Source organism: Lonchura striata, chromosome 4 (assembly GCF_046129695.1).
Source record: "Lonchura striata isolate bLonStr1 chromosome 4, bLonStr1.mat, whole genome shotgun sequence".
In the NCBI taxonomy this organism is placed as follows: domain Eukaryota; kingdom Metazoa; phylum Chordata; class Aves; order Passeriformes; family Estrildidae; genus Lonchura; species Lonchura striata.
In genome coordinates this window covers 61967929-61987053 of record NC_134606.1, presented here as the reverse complement: position 1 = coordinate 61987053, position 19125 = coordinate 61967929, and the positions used below count along the sequence as shown (strand labels likewise).

The following is a 19125-nucleotide window of genomic DNA, read 5'->3' as shown; positions in this document are numbered from 1 at the left end:
CTTTCTGTTGGGAAACACTGGGGAAGGAAGGCATGGCAGTAACTAGGTGTGGGGGGAATGTGCTTTTACAATCTGTGTTTAAAAAACAACTTCTTTCAGCTGGGCCTGCACTGCCTTGCTACTCTAGGACAGTGAAGGACTGGAAGGTGTAGGTGTATTTTCTCTGATACCGATCAAGTAAGTCTAGTTTCCTCTCTTGCTGAAGGAGTAGTAGTAGACTGATTGGCTCAACCTCTGGCTTATGGCAAGATGTTTTAGATTGCAAGATCCTCCTGTTAATATATGTAACATTCAGCATATAATCAGCTGTGACACACAGGTGAACCACATCTTTACCTTATCCTTCTTACAACTGATTCAGAGAAGACTGCACAACTCCAGTCCAAAGGCAGTTAAGATGTGCAGAGGAGAACAAGTTTAGTCAGCCTTTGGAAGTTTTTGTCTGACCAGTGCAGTTGAGTAGGGATGTACTCAATACCTGCACTTCCTTAGAGAGTCCCAGTCGCTCTGCTGGTGTAGTACAGGTGCATTGCTGTTACAAGACGGAGGGAGGCAGTGTGTATATAGTGCTCAGTACTGCCAAGGTTATGAAATAACCGTGTTACTAACACACAGAATGGCAAAACCACACAAATTACCCCCACTCCCTTCTGTAGCTTCTCAGGCAAAAATGTAAACAAGGAACAAAGCCTTGTTTTCTCATCATACTTTTCACATGCCAATGAAGGCAGAGAATTGTTGAATGGGATATATCCTTCCATTTAAGACACATAGCTGGAAGTTTTTTTTTTTTAGATGTCTGCTTAAGTAAGAAACCTTTCAAGGAACCAGAAGGAAAATTTAATGACTGTATTGTATAGGAAAGTAAGTTTTTAACAAGGTTTCTTTAATCTTTTTTTTGTCATAGTAAGGCTTGTCAAAGCTTTTTATTTTAGGAAAAAGTAATTCCTGCATCTTAGCCTTATAAAAACATTATGGAAGTGTGAGTTGGATAGATGGAAATGTTTATATTCTTTAGGATTATTTCACTGATTATTTTCATCTCACTAGGTCTGAAAATATGCACAGGGACAGATGATTAAAAAAAGGTGTAGAAAGGTGTGAGAAAAGGGTATGTGACATTATATAAATATATACACTTCTGAATTAGTAATTGAAGAAATTCTGCAGTGTCACAAATTATGTGGGTATTTTATTGTTTAAACTCTCTGCCAGAGAGATTCAACCTTTTTAAAAGAGGAGTTGCTCTTGTAGTGTGACAGTAAACCTCCCTCTTATACACAAAACAGCTTCAAAGATTTATTTTAAAATTAGGAAGTTAAGTCAGTACTTGGTACATGAGTAGGATATATTGAATTGAAAACCTCCCTTAAATTTTGAAAAATCAGGAGACCCATTTGCACAATTTCATGGTGGTCTATTTTGAAATTATTACACTGAAAATAGGGCTGTGTCACCAAAATACAGAAAGTGGCAGTTTTACTCAGACTAGGATGTTTACTGCTACTATCTCAGATGTTAAATGCAGCAAGAGATTATAAGCTCTGAAAGATTAATTGTTCTAAAACCTGATCTGAGCCATCTCATCACAGCTGTTTAGATTCCAATATGCATGCCTAGATGCCAGTTAAAAAGATGCCGGGATTCAATATTTAGTCATCCAGGAAGAAGTAGTTTCCACTCTTCTTTTGTTCCACATCCTTGGGAAGAGAAAAAAGGTCACCATTACTTGAAATAGTCTTGGGCAGACTTGAACATAACTGAAGTAAAAGACACTTATTAAACGCTTTCTGCTTCTGTTACTACTCTTACTAGTTTCACATTCTGTTTTTCCAGCACAGCAGAACTACCCTGTCAATCTTAATTTTGTTCCGTATTTTAAAATCCGGCTTCACATTAAACAATCCTGGCTCCTGTACTGCAAAGGTGCTCCTCACTTACCTTGATGGAATTGAGTTTGTTTATTCTTGGTCTGTAGTTGTTGGGGTCTCTTCTAAAAGTGATTTCAAGCTGAGATAAAAACTTATTCATTCCAGCCAAAAGAGTCTGTGGACTGTTGAGACAGAAGAATATTTTAGCTGTATTTTCAGAAGCTTTATATCATATGATTACAGGCAACTTTGATCTCCATTCTGAGCTCACTCAGATCTGGAAATGCCAACGTGAGCTGTATTTGACATACCAAGACAAGCTACTTTTTTAGTCAAACACTATCTCAGATGCTGCTGAAAGATGAGAGTAGTAGCTCATTGTGGCTTCCAGCTGTGACCTTTCTTTTTATTTTGTATCTACATGTGTGTGCTGGCACACTTACTTACATTCAAGGAAACAACCCAACACTTCCACCATAAGCAAAAATCTAACAAACATTTCTCAATGATTGTGATTTTTGAATTCCAACTTCTGTTGTGTTCTTGGAAGGAATACCACCAAAGCCAGGGTAGCAGGGGATTGCCATGGCAGACCAGTGTGTTTACTTCATCTAGTTTGTGCCAAGTACTCACTGTTCTAAAAGCCTGTTTTCTGATAAGGCTGCTCAATAAAAAGTCTCTAATCTACATGAAATTATTTACAGGAACAGAAGGAGACATCAAAAGGGACAGCTCTGAAAGAGTAAAACCATGCACACTGCATGCTGGTGTCAAGACTTGCCCTTCACTACATCTGCATACAGGTACCATTAGTACACTGCTTTCCTTTAATGCATCTGAAAGTTATTTTCTGAAGGATAGTTTACAGTTGGTACTTCATTCATTCCTTGATCTCTTCTGATTGTTATTTAGCCATCATGCAGTTGCTTAAGTCCAGGTTTAGTTTTTTAGGGTTTGGTTATGTTACTCAATCCTGCCCCAACTCTGGTTTAGGCAGCCTTTAAGTGAGGATCAATCCCATTTTCTGTTCCACGATTCAAAACAAAAGTCAGAACCCTCAGGACAGTCCTGGATGCAGCTTAAATTTTCACAAGCAGGAGTGACAATCTTACTTAGTAATCCCAACAAATCTCTTACCTGTTTGCCAGTGTGTTCTTGGAAGGAATGCCATCAAAAACAATCACACGATCAGCAAGATACGTAGCCATGATAAAATCATGTTCTACCACAAAAGCTGTTTTTTTAGCATGGAGAATGAAACTGAAATGAGGGGAAAGAAGAAAAGAAGAGAGAGTAATGTGAACTCACTGTAATAATACTGCAATTTTCAGTTCCTTACCCACCATGTGTACTCACCGTTTAATGACTCTGGCAGCCATCAGACGCTGTTCAGAGTCCAGATATGCTGAGGGCTCATCAATCAGATATACATCTGCTGGTTTACCCAGACAAAGAGCTAATGCCACACGCTGCAACTCGCCACCAGACAGCGTCTGAACCTGGTAGGGGGGGAAACAAGGCCATGCTTAGTTCAGGTACAGGTTGAGAGCTAAGACAATGAGGATGTTGATTCAAGCAATTAATACCTCCTGGTCAATGATGTTTTCTATCTGAAGAGGTTTCATCACATCAGTTACAAACTGGGGGTGTGTATAGGCATCTCTGATCTTCTCGTGCAGCAGCTGACGGACACTTCCCTAGCAAAAGGAAAATGTTGCCATTCAGTTTTATGCTCCACAAGAAAACCAAGCAGAAACAGAATAATAATCTACCTAAAACAAATACAGATATAAAATAGGCATAAAAGAATTTCTATCTATGTGTTTTGTAGCAAACACAATACATAATAAATAAGGCTGAAATGTACCGTAGATTTAGGGCTGATTTTCTGTGGTTTGTAGCTGACATTTAGGACTGGAACCTCACCTATAAAAAGACAGAATTAATAATATTAACAAGAGAATTTCCAGTATCCTTAAAATAGGTTGCAGCTTGGGTGTAACACATTACCTCCTTCATCAGGTGTAAGTCTTCCTGCAAGCATTCGGATAAATGTTGTTTTGCCAGTTCCTAAAATAAAATACAAGTTACACATTAATCACTTTTGACTAATTTAGACTTTTAACAAGTCACTGATGCAACAACAACTAAAACTATTTAATAAAGAATAGATTTTAAAATTAGAATGCTTTGAAAATTCCTATATTATCTTCCAACACTTGCTACTACTTGCTTTTTCAAGTGGAAGAGACACCTTAAAACTGCCACCTAAGTTTTTAAAACAGAGTAGGTAACAAACATGGTGGCACTGTTAACATTCAGTAACTTCACATTCTTCCTAGTCAGGGGGCTCATGCTGTGATATCTTCACCAGAAAACAAGCAGCTCAATCTGACTCAAACCCAGTAATTTTGAAGCCTGGCTCCCAAAGTGAAGAAGGGCTTTAGAAGCATATTCAGGGCTGGAGAAGCAGTTTCCAACATAAACTGCACTTACCATTTTCCCCTAACATCACCATAATTTCAGAATCAGTGAATTCTCCAGCTACAATGGATAGTTCAAATTCTCCCATCTTTTTTTTCATTCCTGGATATTTGTACATACACATCTTTTTAACCTCTTCTTCGTTAGCTGTTTCAGCTACTTTAAATACCAGAGATGCATCTCGAAACCTTAGATTTTCTGTTGGAACATAGCCATCTAGGAAAATATTTATGCCTAGGATGGGAGGAAAAAAGATCATTAAAAGAGGTCTGTAACAAAGTAAAACTAGATGAATTTCAACTCCTGGCTGTAAATTCCATTCCGATAATGAGAACACTGGATTTTAAATGCTATGTTAAAAGAAGCAGCAAGACCTCTTTTAAGGTCTGCACATTGCAAATTGAATGAAAAGCCTTACTAAACTACAGAATGGGTGGAGCAGCTCTTCCTGAAAATCCACTGTTAGTGATGTGTGTGAGGTTAAAAGGAACTCCTGTTGTTGGGCCCACTCTCTCAAAGCCAGATTTTACTGAGTCTCAGTACAACAACTGGGGTCAATTCAGCTGAACACTACATATCTCTGTACTGTGCAACCTCTCTCCTGCCCTTTCTCTACTACTTATAGGGTCTTTTGTGTAACTCCACTGTTTACAAAACACCTGAAAGTATCAAAATTATATCCATAGCAAGTGAAAATGAAGGTTTTTGGGTTGAGTTACAAATTTAGTATCATGTAACACAGAAATTCTGCAAAAAAATCAAACAGCTTTTTCATTGCTGAACTGTAACAGGAAGAGGACATGTTTATATAGCAGACAACTGGCATTTTTTGGGAATGTTTAAAAAGAGAAATAAGGCAAGAATTACCTTCTCTTACGCTGAAAGGCATGGTAACAACACCATAAGCACTTGGCACACCATACAGGCAGCAGATAAAGTCAGAGAGATAATCTAACACACTTAGATCATGCTCTACAACAATAATGTACCTGAAAAACAAAGCCAGAGAGATGCTTTTTTACTTCAATACAAAACATTTTTCTTTTTTTCTTACTCTAGTTTTGCATAAACAAGAGCTATCAATATGATTTTCAGTTAATATGGTTTCTTCACTTTATACTAAAAAAGGAGAATTCAAATCACTCACAAGCATTTTTTAAACTGTCAATAAACTCGTGAATGATAAATTTAAAGTCCATCTTCAGTGTGAACTGGCAGCTTCTTTATGTACATTAAGTGGAAGGATGTTGGTTGAGTGAAAAATACTTAGCACATTTTAAGAAAATAAAAATCTTTGTGAGAAAGGGATGAAACAGCAATATTCAGGTGAAAAGTAACCACCAGTATTTTCCCATCCTTATTACAAAATTTTGAAACAGAAGAAACTACAGGGAATAAGTTTCCAAAATGCAAAATAATAGAATATTACTGACTTGGAATATTTGAATATTTAAGTATCTGTTAGTACACCATACTGAGAAGTGAGCACTTCTGAGGGGATGGACTGGATGCTTCTTCCCTCTGTAAGCAGTCATGCTTTATTACAGTCTGGCAAAACATCTGAAGCTTGCATTTACCTGTCAGGGTTTATGAGGGACCGAATAGTAATGGCAGCCTTCAAGCGCTGCTTGACATCCAAGTAGCTGGAAGGTTCATCAAACATGAAGCTAATCCCAAAAGGAAGAGTGAAGTCTTAGTAAATGCAAGTTTTCTACTTATTCAAGCATAATATTAACATTTCAACCATTAAGTAAATGGAAATAAAAAATTATCATTATTTATACTGAGAAAGGGAGACAAAAAATGAGAATTGTGCACTCCTGCCTTCATTATTTGTCAACTGTCATGTGAAAGTGAGTCAAGTATTACTTTCCCGAAAGTTCTGACAAATTTATCAAAAGTTACAAGAATCAGCATTTAGGATTCCCATGCACTTACTCTGAGTTACCTTAAATTTAACATGAACTAAAAAGTGCAAAAATACTTTAGAAGATTGGAAGAAGGACATTTTCCAAAAAGAGAAAACTGAACAAGGAAACCCACTTGAAATTCACATCAACCAAATGAAAAACAGCAGCCCAAGCAGAGCAAGACCAACCAACCAAAAATTCATGAAAGCAAAAAAAAAACAAAACCCTGTAAACTTTTCTGGTCTTGCTTTCTTGGTCCCAAGGAGTCAGGAAAAAACAAAGATTAGACAGTAATTTCCTGCTTGCAAGACAGGTGAGGAGGGACTCAAGTTCCAAGAGGTGGGGAAGCAGCTGTACCTTTCTCATTCAGAGAGGCTAAGGGAGATGTGCTGTCCAACAAGATACATTTAGGTGGGAACAAGGGGTTATGAGGTTGTGATGCTGAAATCTAACACCGGCTTCTCAAATCAGCTATTTCCACTCAGATAAATAAAAGTATACAGAATCCAGAAATTACACATGGAGTAAATATGGCTTTCAGCTGATGAGTTGGCAAAACTTGTTTTTTAAATATTTTTTAAACATTATTTAATAATTATTAAATGTTTTTCACTATTTTAAACAAAAGTATTATTGCCAAGAATAAATGTAAATTTGAGGACCATATGCTGAGATAGATTATTAGAAGCAATGTAAATTAACAGAAGTAAATTAAACATACATATCAGCCTTCTGAATGCAAACAACTGCACATGCAAATCTCTGAAGTTCTCCTCCTGAAAGGTCTTCAACATTTCTTTCTTTCAGGTGTGTTAAGTCTGCAAATAAGTGATTAATTTTAGGAGTGTGATAACCAGCAGAACAATCCATATTTTTATTACCTACAGAAACATGTATAAACATAGGAAACATTCTACAGAGAGGAAAAGAAAACAGAAGGAGAAAAGCATTCACTTTATACAGCGTCAGTATCATACTGCTAATACTAAGTCACAGCAAGCTATGGCTTCTCTGCAGCATTAGCTGCACGGCTGCTTCCTATCATGCAGAAGAATTACATTTCTATTTGTTTTTCCACCACACTGGTGAAGATTTCTGGCCCAAAAAAGAAACTATACCAGTTCTGAAAGTGCTTCTTGTCAGACTTGACTGGAGAATTTTAATTTTCAGGAAAATCAAGTCCCTCAAACCTTACAGGAGATGGGTGAAACAGGTATTTTCTAAGCAGCTTAATGAATATATTTCAAGAACAGGTTTTGTCACTAATAAATTAAGTGGGACTCAAAGCCCACATTCTTGGTGGCACAATGGCAGCCCCACCTTCACTACCAGTTCCACTAAAGAGAATTCCATTTGTGACTTTAGCAACAATTAAATTTAGTAACAACTAAATACAAAACACTTAAAAATATTACTAGGGCTGGACTATGCAGCTGTTCTTATTAATTGTATTAATCTCAGAAGTCAGTGTTACTGCCACTAAAATTAGATATATACAAGCTTTTGGAGGAGTGTGGTATATTAGGATAATATTTTTTATGTGCAGTGTAAAAAGGGGGATGTTCAGATTTTGTCACGTTTGTGAGCAAGCAAGAGCAGCAGATGCTAAATGGAATTTTTCCAGCTTTAAAAAACCCACTTCCTACTAGGAAACAGAAACTGGATTACATTCTATTAACTAGAATGTATCAACTAATTTGCCACCAGAAAGTATTCTTTGTGTTATTTATATTACAGCATGCCCTGGGCTTTTACACTAAAGCACCTTTACTTTTTCTCTCTTTGAGGTGGTATAACTTACATGTTCTATTACATTATGGCAACTTGATTGTTTTAGTAAATATGAACTTCTCAAATGCTTAAAAATTTGACCATACAGAATTACTTACCAAGCTGCTGACATACAACAGTTTGTGTCTTAGTTTCATCCTTCCTATCCAGAATTGATCCCACTGTTCCCTGCATGATAAATAATAAAAAGCCCCAACCAACATTAAAATTTTCAGACTGTTCTGAATTATGCTGCTAAATAAAACCTTTAAAAACATGAGAAGTACTACAGAAGAAGCTCCCAGCTTTCTATTAACTCATGAAATGTCTCACCTTTGCAGCTTTAGGGATCTGGTCCACGTACTGAGGTTTAATGATAGCTTTAAGGTCATCTTCCAGGATCTTGGTAAAATAATTTTGTAGTTCAGATCCTCGGAAGTAAGTCAAAATTTCTTGCCAGTCAGGTGGATCCTGTGACAAAATTAAAGCCTGGGTTCACTTATACCATTTAAAAACATAATAAGGAACCCTAATTTCTTTCCAATCAATAAGACAAATAGAATATGCTTGTAAGGTAGCACACCAAAAAAAATCCGCAAAAGCACTCTAAAAACAAAGTTTAGAGACCTTCTTTTTCCAGGTTTCACTACCCTTCAAAAAAAATTAAATGTGCACAGTTACTGAACTGAAACAACTTCATGGGGAAAATGACAGCATGGATCAGTGTAACCACACTTAATAGCTATCTGATACAGCTAATCCAAAGGAAAAGGACTGGAATGATAAAAGCACGAACTAGAACACAAGATGCAACAATCCTGGTAATTTTCTCTGCTTCTAGCAGACATTTTCAAGGAAACAGAAGGAAAAAAAAGACCAAAGGAAAAATGACAAAAATAAATGGAACCCTTCAGAGCAATCACCCAAGAAAAAGTCCCCCTTGCACACTGTACTACTCTGAGGGGTGCTGAGTTAATTACTTTGATGATAAACAGTATGGAATCAGACTGACACAGTCATATTTCCAAACCAAGCAAATACACAGAGGAAATGCTTCATCAGTTTTAGAGCAGAAGCAACATGGAAGATTCAATTCATACCACGTGTTTCTGTGGTCATACTGATATGGCTCCTTCACAGCAAAGTCTGATTTTGGAAGCATGGTAATTCAATTAAGTACACATTCAGAAAGTCAAAAGTTTTGCTATTTCTGCAATACTACCACCTGAAACAAGAAGTCCACAAAATAATATAAACCAAACTTGAAAGAGAATGTAAAATGTAGCTGGGAAATGACTATTTATTTGCAGCTTTAGTTAGCAGCCATGAAATGAACAGCTTATTAAAACATTACTCTTTCAGGTAAGTGTCAGCACACTTCTTCTTACAAGTCCTTCTTGAAGGACAAAAGCATGCATGTACAGTTGTCCACGTGCAGTCTGAAGGTAAGAAAGTAACATCTGAAATACTGCTAAGAGGAGTCCTAATAGTTATTATTTATGCCTTTTCTCTCATGTATTCACTCTTTGGAGTAGTGCTAGGTAAAGAAGCCCTTGTAAAATATTTTGCTCACTAGCTGCAGTTTGACTTGGAGTAAACACATAGGAAAATGGATTATGAATTCCCATGAATACCAGCAGATTACAAGTTGTTTTAAGTCTGGTTCTCAAAAAGTCTTATTTCTAAGTAACTAGGAACATGAAGAAACGAAGGATTTTTCAGTGCTCGGTATTCAAGTGTACAGTGGAAAACACCTTCAACCACAACTTACAGTAACAACATACTTTATGAGAAATCTTCCTCAAAAGAATTAAAGATAAAAAAATGCCTAAGATCCCAAGGATACACAGTAAGTGCTCATAGACACTTGAGCTGTTCAGATAAAAACAAAGGTAACTTAGAAGGAATTCCAATACCTGGGCTATGGAAATCCCCGATGGGAATAGATAAATTATGCAGGGGGAAAAACATGACATTTTTTAAAGACTAGTATTAAAAAAACCCAAGCCCTTAAGTGTGACTTCACGAAACCTACCTCTGATTTTTATCTTTTGTGGGTTACAATTCCAATTTGTACCCTTATCTTTCTTGAGATATATACACAATTCGCAAGAAAGCCTTTGCTAGCAATAACCTTCTGCTATTGGTCCTGTGTGGAGTAGGCTGTCAATAAACAAAGTGCCAACATCACCACAAATCTATCACATTCACAGATACAAATGTTCAGTCCAAAAATATAAACACAGCTATCTAAAATGCTAACCCTATTTTATTGCTGATACATACATCATATTTTCCAAGATTTGGCTTTTGTTTTCCTGCTAAAATTTTCAAGGCAGTTGATTTTCCAATACCGTTGGTTCCAACCAATCCCAGTACTTCACCTGGACGAGGGATAGGCAACCTGTACAAAACATTGATAAGTTTATGTTATATTTATGCCATCACACATCAACATTTAGTGGTCAAGTAAATTGACCACTTTCAAACCCACTTGCAGACCTTCTGATTATTACAGCCTTTGTTAACTTGCAAATATCTAAACTAAATCATATAAAATTCCTTAAAAATACAAAAGAAATATTTAAGGGCAGTCTGTTTTTAAATAGGAACTCTGTAAAATAATTCCTAATGTGAATTTATTTCATTATAATACTTTTTAATAAGAAAAACATAATTAACATTATTAAAGGAAACTACTGGGCTAAGAACCAAGAACACTTTGATGTGCACTATGTTTACCCCATCAAAAACTTGGATTTTTGTCTCTTTGATATTTGAAAAAGAAAATACCTGTGAAGTTTAAAGGCATTGGCACAGTATCTATGTGTTGTTTCTTTCTCCAGGTTGCTAGGTAAGTTAACAATTGACAAGGCTCCAAAAGGACATTTCTGAAATCGAAATAAATTATAGATTATTAGTGCACACAATTTATTAACAAAAGCTTATGTTTTGTACTGCACCCAGCTGTGCATTTACATTTTAAATGGACCTCTACTAAATTTCCTTTACATGGTCAACCTGACAAAGAAGTTCTATCCTACATTTTTCAAATTTATAGCCTGCAATTTAGACTGTCTACAATACCAATAAGGCATATATTCTCCACCTTTCACAAAAACCATCTTTCTACTGCTAATTATCTATAGATACAGGCAGACAAAAAAACCAAACAAAGCCAAGCAAAAACAAAGGCACAAACAAAATCCACACCTAGCAACCCAAACAATTCAGTCAAATGACACAGTTCTTCACTTTCTAAAAACAGTAAGTTAACTTGGTCTGGTGAGTCCAGGAAAGAAAACTGCTTTTTGAAATTACAGTATGCAATACTAAATATAATAGCAAAATAAGGAAAATCTAGCACCTTAAATAAAGCAGTTTAACTTTTACCTTGATGCAAATACCACAACCAATACAAAGTGTTTCTGAAATCCATGCTATTTTGCTCTGCGATGTGACTTCTATGCAAAGTTTTCCTGGTGAAAAAAAATAAAATCAGTAAAATTTCTGGTGAATCAGAATTCCTGCCTATTAAATTCCACACAGGAACATGTAATTGATGAATGTCCACTGAAGCTTCAGATTATCCAAAGGTGACACTTTTCATAAAAAGTGTCATTATTACTAAGAACTGTTCATGCTGTTAGTGATATTTTTAAAGGCTTTATGAAAAAATGCTTGAATGATACACAAAAATCTAACAGTTATAAAAAGCTCATTTCTTCTAGCAGAATTGATTTAAAGATCTCCAATTGCTTCAAGACTTTGTTACATTTTATCTCTTACCCATTCGAACCACAGGACAGCTCTTCTTGCATTCCTGACGGCATTTCTTTGGCTTACATTTGTCATGGTTGACTATAGCAATTCTTGTTAATTTGTCTGCCATAATGCACAATTTAGGGTTAAACACATACACCAATTATAAGGAGGAGTAGTGGGAGTCTTCCAAACCTTAAAGAAAAAAAAAAAAAACCAACAAAAAAACACACCATAAGACATATCTATCCTAAGTTACTGCTAGAGGAGTGCAGAGATGAAAAATGCAAAATTATTTTATTTTTTTCCTCCTTTAAGCAATGTGACAAACAGCAAAGTCAAAGATACAAATAACAAGGGTACTGATGTGTAGATAACTGCACAAATTTTTAACATAATCATCTTTCTATTTCATTACTATTTTTCCAGTGTAAAAATAAAATTGTAATTTACCTTAAAATGGATTTGTTACCAAAAAAGCACGCTGTAGCAAGAACATAATAATCTATACAGCTCCAAATTTTAGTTTTACAAGTTGCCTTGTATAAAGCACCCTTGTTCACACTGTCAAATTGTGACTACAACTATTACTCCAAGGACATGATTAGGATATACATTACAAACTGTATGCCAATATTCTGTATTAAAGGATTAAAACAGTGCGAAATGTAAACCAGTTTTCAAAGTGAAAATGTGCAATTGCATATAAAAAAGTAAACCAGGAAATGTGAGCAGACATTCATGATGATGCTTGATTCTTTAATCTTGAGTTTCATTAGTATCTGAATAACTACAGTTACATTCTGCATTTCCCAATATGGTATCAATGCCTATAGTAGATTTCACTAAAAACAAGTAGAATTCTTTTTATAAAGAACATAGAAAGGCCCTGCAAAGGGATCTGGCCAAGCCAGATCCATGGGGATTGTGAGGATCAGTAAGGCCAAGTGCTGGGTCCTGCCCTTGGGTCATAACCACTCCAGGCAGCACCCCAGGCTGGAGAAGTGTCAGGAAAATTGCCTGGTGGAAAAGGACCTGGGGCTGGCTGGTGACAGTGACTGAACATGAACCAGCTGTGTCCAGGTGGCCAAGAAGGCCAATGGCATCCTGGCCTGGATCAGCAACAGTCTGGCCAGCAAGACCAGAGCAGGGACTGTCCCACTGAACTTGGCGGGGCCACACCTCGAGTGCTGTGTCCTGTTCTGGGCCCCTCACTAAAGAAAGTCACTGAGGGGCTGCAGTGAGCCCAGAGAAGGGCACTGGAGCTGGGGAAGGGTCTGGAGCACCGGGCTGAGGAACAGCTGGGGGAGCTGTGGATGTTTAGTCCCGAAAGGGAGGCTCAAGAGAACCCTTCTCATTACAACTGTCTGAAAGGAGGGTATAGCCAGGTGGGGGATAGGGCTCTACTTTTAAACAATACAACACAGGACAAGAGGAAACAGCCTCAGATTTCACCAGGGGAGGTTTAGATTGGATGTCAGGAAAACTATCTTTGCTGAAAGGTGGACAAGCATTGCAACAGGCAGCTGAGGGAAGTGGTTGAGTCACCATCCCTGGAGGTATTTAAAAGACATGTAGATATGGCCCTCAGGGACACGGGTTAGAGGCCAGTGCTGGGTTAATGGGTTGGACTCAATAATCTTGGAGGTCTTTTTCAACCTAAAAAACCCTATAATTTTGTGGATTACAAGATGACTAAATATTCCTGAAATCACAATTAAATACATGCAAAGGAGTGAAATTACAACTTGTATTCCTCTCTATAAGCCACTCTTTCCATCCTTAGCTCTTTGTAATGTACATTGACAAGTCCTGGATTGTAATGGGACTTTGTACAGCTGCAGCAAACGGAGGGAAGGGAGAAGAATTTTAAATTTAAATCTTGGTAGATGAAAAAAGATGGAATGTGTTTTAAAGTACATTTATATTTATTTTACTATATTCACTCATATTACTGAAAATAACAACAAAGACAACTGAATTATGAGGCTCTTGGAAGATTTTAAGATAGTGCAGATGACAAACTTTTAGGTTTTTTGGTAAAAATAAATGCCATAATGTACAAAGCACTTCCATCTCACCAAATAAAGGGATGCCAGTCCTACAGAAGATGCATGTTCAAAATAATTTCAATGCAGTATCAGCAGTTCAATGCTATGACTGGGAAGGAGTCTGGAAATACTTCAGGTTTGCACACAGTGCAAAGGTGCAGCTGCATCCAAAGGATTCCAACATTTTTAATTAAGGGAAGCTTTTTCTGGATGTCCAGCTCACCTTTGCTTCACCAAACCAAAGAATACTGCAGTGGTTTACAGACTATATTTACTACATATGGCTGTTGGACGAAGAAAGGTTGTGATCTGCAGACTCCTGAAGGAAGCAAGAACAAAATGGGTGTACGGCACATTTATCATTTAAACTCTATCCTTCTATAAACTTCAGTTGGAAATAATCCTCCAGCTACTACTGCAATATCTGGAAGATGGACAGCAAAGGTCAGAAAAGCAGATGTTACTGCATCCTTAAATCCATTACTACCATAGGCACAAATATTTTAAGTGGTTCCTTTAAAAACTGGTAGTTTTATTCCTTTATTCAGTTCCCAAAGTATTTTTAAACTAATGTCAAAAGACAGTCTTCATCATCTATAAATGAATGCAACTATTAGTCACACTGCCAACCATACTGTGGCAGTTTCTACTTACATTTCTTTTGTTTCTTTTACTATTTTAAATTTCCTAAGCCAGAAAGTCCTATTAACACAGCTATTATTTTCAAGTAAATGACTGAATATAAGAAAAACAATTAAAAGTGATTAAACAGTTCTGTATTGTCAGACCAGACTGACAAAGTAGGGCTGAACATTGAAATTGTATCTATAGCCCAGGCCAAAAGGCATGGAATAATGAGTCTGCAGTTCTCACTTTAATATATCAGAAAACAACAAACTGAAAGCCTTATTTTTGAAGACTGTAAAGGTGCTTTAGTGAGGGTAATTTTCTTGGGGAGGGATACTGGATGTTGTCATTACTTCAAATAAAGATACATTCTTTGGAAAGACATCCCAGTGACTTTCATTAAAATCCTGCAGTTTATAGTGCAAAGAGTATTTGGGGGTGAATCATTCCCCCTCTGTTTTTCCAAGGGAAGTGCTAAATGGTCTTTTCTCCAAGGCCTGAGCAGACAGAGCACTGTGGATCTTCCACCTGAGCTGCAGGCAGCAGTGGATCAGTTCTGTGGGTTGTCCCAGAACAAAACCTAATGTGGCTCAGCAGGCTGCCCTCCCCAGCCCCTCAAACCCTGCTCGAAGCTCCTGCTGGCTGAGCAGTGCCAAGAGCAGCCTGGACATCTCCCCTCAGCCACCCAGCCTTCCAGCTGGGGTTTAGCCTGAAGATCCACAGCAGGAGAGTGGGACAGGGCTGCTCTCAAAACACCAAGGCAAATATGGCTTGAAACAAGCAATTCTTGCCAAGTTCCTCAGCAAACTTTCCACAGTCCTGGCAGGATAATCAGCCTGAAGTTTACACTCACTGCTGAATCAGACTGTGCTTGGTAAGCAATGAAACAGCCCAAAGAATTGGGTATTTTTGGTGTTTGGGTATTTTTCTAATTCTAACTTACTTGGGAAAATGCCCTTGCAAGTTAGAATGTAATTTACAGTTAATTCTAACTTACACAAAAATGCCCAATCTGTGGTGAATAGTTTTGAAGGGGTCAGTGAATTAAGTATGTACACTAAGCATTTATTGGAGTAGTGAGGGGAATAAAAGCAATGAAGCAGAATGAAGACACTCACACCTCCCACTCTGCTCCCATCTACATGACAGAAGTGCCCGTTTATCCAAAACTCTCTAGTGGTCTTAACTATTTTCAGAAAAAAAAAAAAAAAGTGACTCCTGGAACTTCTGCAATATTTGTAGAACTGTGTTGATATCTACAATGACAACTGTCCACAAAAGGAAGTAGTAATATCTACTTAGAACTCAGAAACAAATAAACACTGTCCAAAACTAGACTGAACTCAAGTTACATATTTTCACCCAGTTAGCTGAGTGGCATTTAAATTAACATGGAATAGGATGGTCTGATTCCAAGGAACAGATGTAGAACTCTCAGGACACTGAGCACAGATCAGCAATGTTACAGTACAGCACACCAGTAACTGAGTAGTGCAGTCAGCACTTTAGGGGCAGGAGAAACTGGTACTCAGACGCACCTGACTTCATGACTGTGCTTCTCCTTTCCATATCAAGAAGAACAGAATAAAAAAACAGATTATGAAAATATTAATTTGCTACTAACTACTAGGGTAAAGAGCTGTTTTGAGTTATTGAATGATGATGGTGCAGCAGCAGAAAATCTTCCCAGAATGCACTGACAACACAGGTGAAGGTGAGAATGACTAAAAACTGCTGGCTAGAGAAAAAAGAAAATACTCTAAATCCCTGTCAGTATTGTTTATTAAAGCCAAAAGCTGCCCAGTATGTCCAATTATGTAATTTAATACAAAAAATGAAACATGTCTAAACACAAGACACAAAATATGTTATCACAAGAATTCTAAGTCAGCATTCTTAGGCTGTCTGACATAGCTGCTGCACACCCTGACACACAGAGATTACAAAAAAAAAAAGTTGCCCACCATGCAGACCCTGCTATCTGTCACAGAAGGCAACAGCAATGTACAATCTGTAGAACATGTGCAATGTACTTGCATTAATAATATTTATTTTGTTCACAGGCATTAGAGCTAAATTATAATTTACTAAGTTAAGGCAATTATGACTGAGAAGGATTTGTAATTGTGCTGAATTATTCAGGCTTAAACAAAGAAAAATTTAAACATTAAAAGTAAACAAAGACTGAAACAGAACCAGAGACCATTCAGTGAAAGATGGGAAGGCAAGGTCTGGGTTCAGAATTGTGCCATGCTTTAGTTACTTTGCACAAAACCAGTGAACATTTTATAAAACTACACTGCATTAGACCTCCGCGAGAAATGCTGTGGAAAGAAGTGAGGATGAGAAGCATTTCCAGCTGCCATTGTAAACAAGCTCAAGAATTGCCTCCCAATTCCACTGCTAATGGACTACTAACAGTCAGTCACACCATAACAAGAACAAGAAAGTCAAGAACTAGAATACCCAAAGAAAATGGAAATGAAAGGTAAAACAAATTTTCAAACTGCATATGGGAGATCACGACATTTGTAAGTATCAAAGCAGAAACAATAGTAAATGATACAGGAACTAGTATGTGCTTAAGGCTTTCACATTTGTTTTAGAAACTGAGGCAATGTAAAAAAAAATAAGTTTAGACATGCCCTAGATTTCCCTACTGTATTAAATCATAATGTTACTCATAAGACACGACATGAATAAAAAAATATGTTAACATGAAAGCATATGGTGAACTATACTGACGCTGCACAATGAGTGGGTGTGTTTAGCTTGTGCTGAGCAGTATTAATTATCATTCAATCTTTAACATTTCCCCTTAACAAGAAGTGAAATGCATGAGAACAAACCCATAAATTAGGAATCTAATGAAACGAATGAAAGTATTTCATGACCCCTGGTTTAGGACTGCAGTTTATGGAAGGAACCACAGCAGGGAAACTTAATTTAGGGCCTGAAAAGTGTCACAGGAACTTGCAGGTGAAGTATTCAAGTGCATTCCAGCCAGGAAACACCACCATGGTCCTTTAGAAAAGCCTGCCGACTTCTTCTTTTATTTTTACACATACCTCGTAGAAAACGGCCTCACTCCGCTACCCTATCGCCCCGGCAAGAAGGCTTGATCTCCTCACTGCCCCACAAGCACCCACGTGGGTATCAGCTCCCCGCAAAGGAAGCCAAAATACGGTCTTTCCCCCCGACCCCAAGCAGGAAGTTCCCCGTTTTCATAGGAGCAAAATGCCGGCGTTCCCTTTGCCAGAGCCAGGCAACCGCCGGCAGGCGAGGATCCCGCGCTGCATCCACAGGGAAGCCACAGCCGCGGCCGGGAGCAGCAGCAGGGCCGGCGCTCCCTGACCCCGGCTGGCACAAAACCCGAGGCGTGGGGGATGACGTACCGCGTGTGCAGGAGTGCCGGCCGGGCCGTGCCCACGCCGGCAGCGAGCCCCGATCCCCGGGAGCCTCCGGCCCTGAGGCCCGCGGTCGAGCCGACCCTTCTCCCACCGTGGTATGGGCGAGGCCGCCGCCTAGGCCGAGCTCAGCGGCGGCGGCCGGGCCGGCAGCACGCCATGAGGAGCGGAGCCCCATCCCCACCGCCTCCATTCCCGCGCAGGAAGGTGGGAATTCCGCCCGGCGTTACTTACCGGGAGCTGTGGGGAGGGAGCGGGGGGTGCGGCGGGGCCGGGGGCAGGAGGGGCGGGAGCGCGCGCGGCGCCCTCGCGCCGCGGCGGGAGAACGGCGTCCGGTGGGCGATCCCGCGCGCGGGCCCGCGCGCGCAACGTGCTCGCGCCGCCGCCACCCGGCCAAGATGGCCGTCGGGCCTGGGGGGCGGGGCCCGGGCGCACGCCACGGCGAGGAGGGGAGGGAGAGAAGGAAAGGATGGGCGGCCCTCAGCAAGGACGGCAGGGGAGGGAAGAGCGGCGCTCCTCACCATGGAGACTAGAGCGCGGCCGTGCGTGGGGAGGGCGGGTTGGGGCCCCCAAGCTCCCCGAGGCCGCTCCGAGGGGAGCGCCCGGGTCGGCACGGCGCGGTCCCAGGACAGAAGGGTCTCGCTGGCCTCTGCCTCTACTGGGTAGGTGGTGACGGGCAGCAGCAACAGTTAGACCGGATGCTTCTCGTCTCAAGGAAAGGTGTTCCATTCCCTTTCACGACTGCGGTTTCGGCATTAGGAACCGAGCTCCAATTTCAGATACGCCCGGAGTTGATACAACGCGAAAGGCACCAAGATAGAATGGTCTTGCTAGCCTATACCTGCCCTGGGCAGCGTGTCTTCTGCACCTGGAACTCTGGGGCTACGTGCTTTCATTCCCATCGGGAAGAACTGTCATTCTCTTTCGGGAGCCCATCACCTCACTAAGGACGGCTTAGGATCACTAAGGATTCCACCCTCAGTAATGACTGTGCCCACGGATTGCTCCCACACAAGGGGTGGTCTTGCTGGCCTTTACCTGCCCCGGGCAGCGCGCCATCTGCATCTGAACCTAGGACTACGCTCTATCCTTCCCGCGGGGAAGCGTTTCCAGGAGGAGCTCGGGAAAGCCGTGCTCCAGCTGCAGCACCGAGCACGCCCGCTGCCCCCGCGGAGGAGCCGGGCCGCGGCGCTCCCGCCCCGCCCGCGGCGGCGCTGAGGGGCGGCCCCGGCGCCGCGGGGGC

The 19125-nt window shown here is 39.7% G+C and overlaps 2 protein-coding genes across 3 annotated transcripts in view; one reads left to right on the top strand and one right to left on the bottom strand.

The window, feature by feature from the left end:
- Positions 1-1285: 1285 nt before the first annotated feature.
- On the bottom strand, positions 1286-19063 carry ABCE1 (ATP binding cassette subfamily E member 1). Of its 2 annotated transcripts, none has more exons than XM_021549282.2 (18): positions 18921-19063; positions 11825-11992; positions 11429-11514; positions 10829-10926; positions 10322-10439; positions 8369-8506; positions 8155-8224; positions 6987-7083; positions 5933-6022; positions 5223-5344; positions 4368-4589; positions 3882-3941; positions 3739-3797; positions 3458-3568; positions 3228-3370; positions 3009-3131; positions 1942-2053; positions 1286-1700 (listed from the first exon to the last, which is right to left on the bottom strand). In XM_021549282.2, the coding sequence occupies exons 2-18, from the start codon at positions 11925-11927 to the stop codon at positions 1653-1655; spliced, it is 1800 nt and encodes a 599-aa protein (XP_021404957.1). In that variant the 5' UTR covers positions 11928-11992; positions 18921-19063; the 3' UTR covers positions 1286-1652. The 2 variants fall into 2 exon arrangements, with proteins under 2 accessions (XP_021404957.1, XP_021404956.1); XM_021549281.2 differs by lacking the exon at positions 18921-19063 and adding an exon at positions 18117-18180.
- Positions 18072-19125, top strand: part of ANAPC10 (anaphase promoting complex subunit 10) — a 33700-nt gene continuing 32646 nt past the window's right edge. The window contains exon 1 of the mRNA XM_077783008.1: positions 18072-18089. The gene's annotated coding sequence lies outside the window, so the exon portion shown is untranslated. The remainder of the gene's footprint in view (positions 18090-19125) is intronic.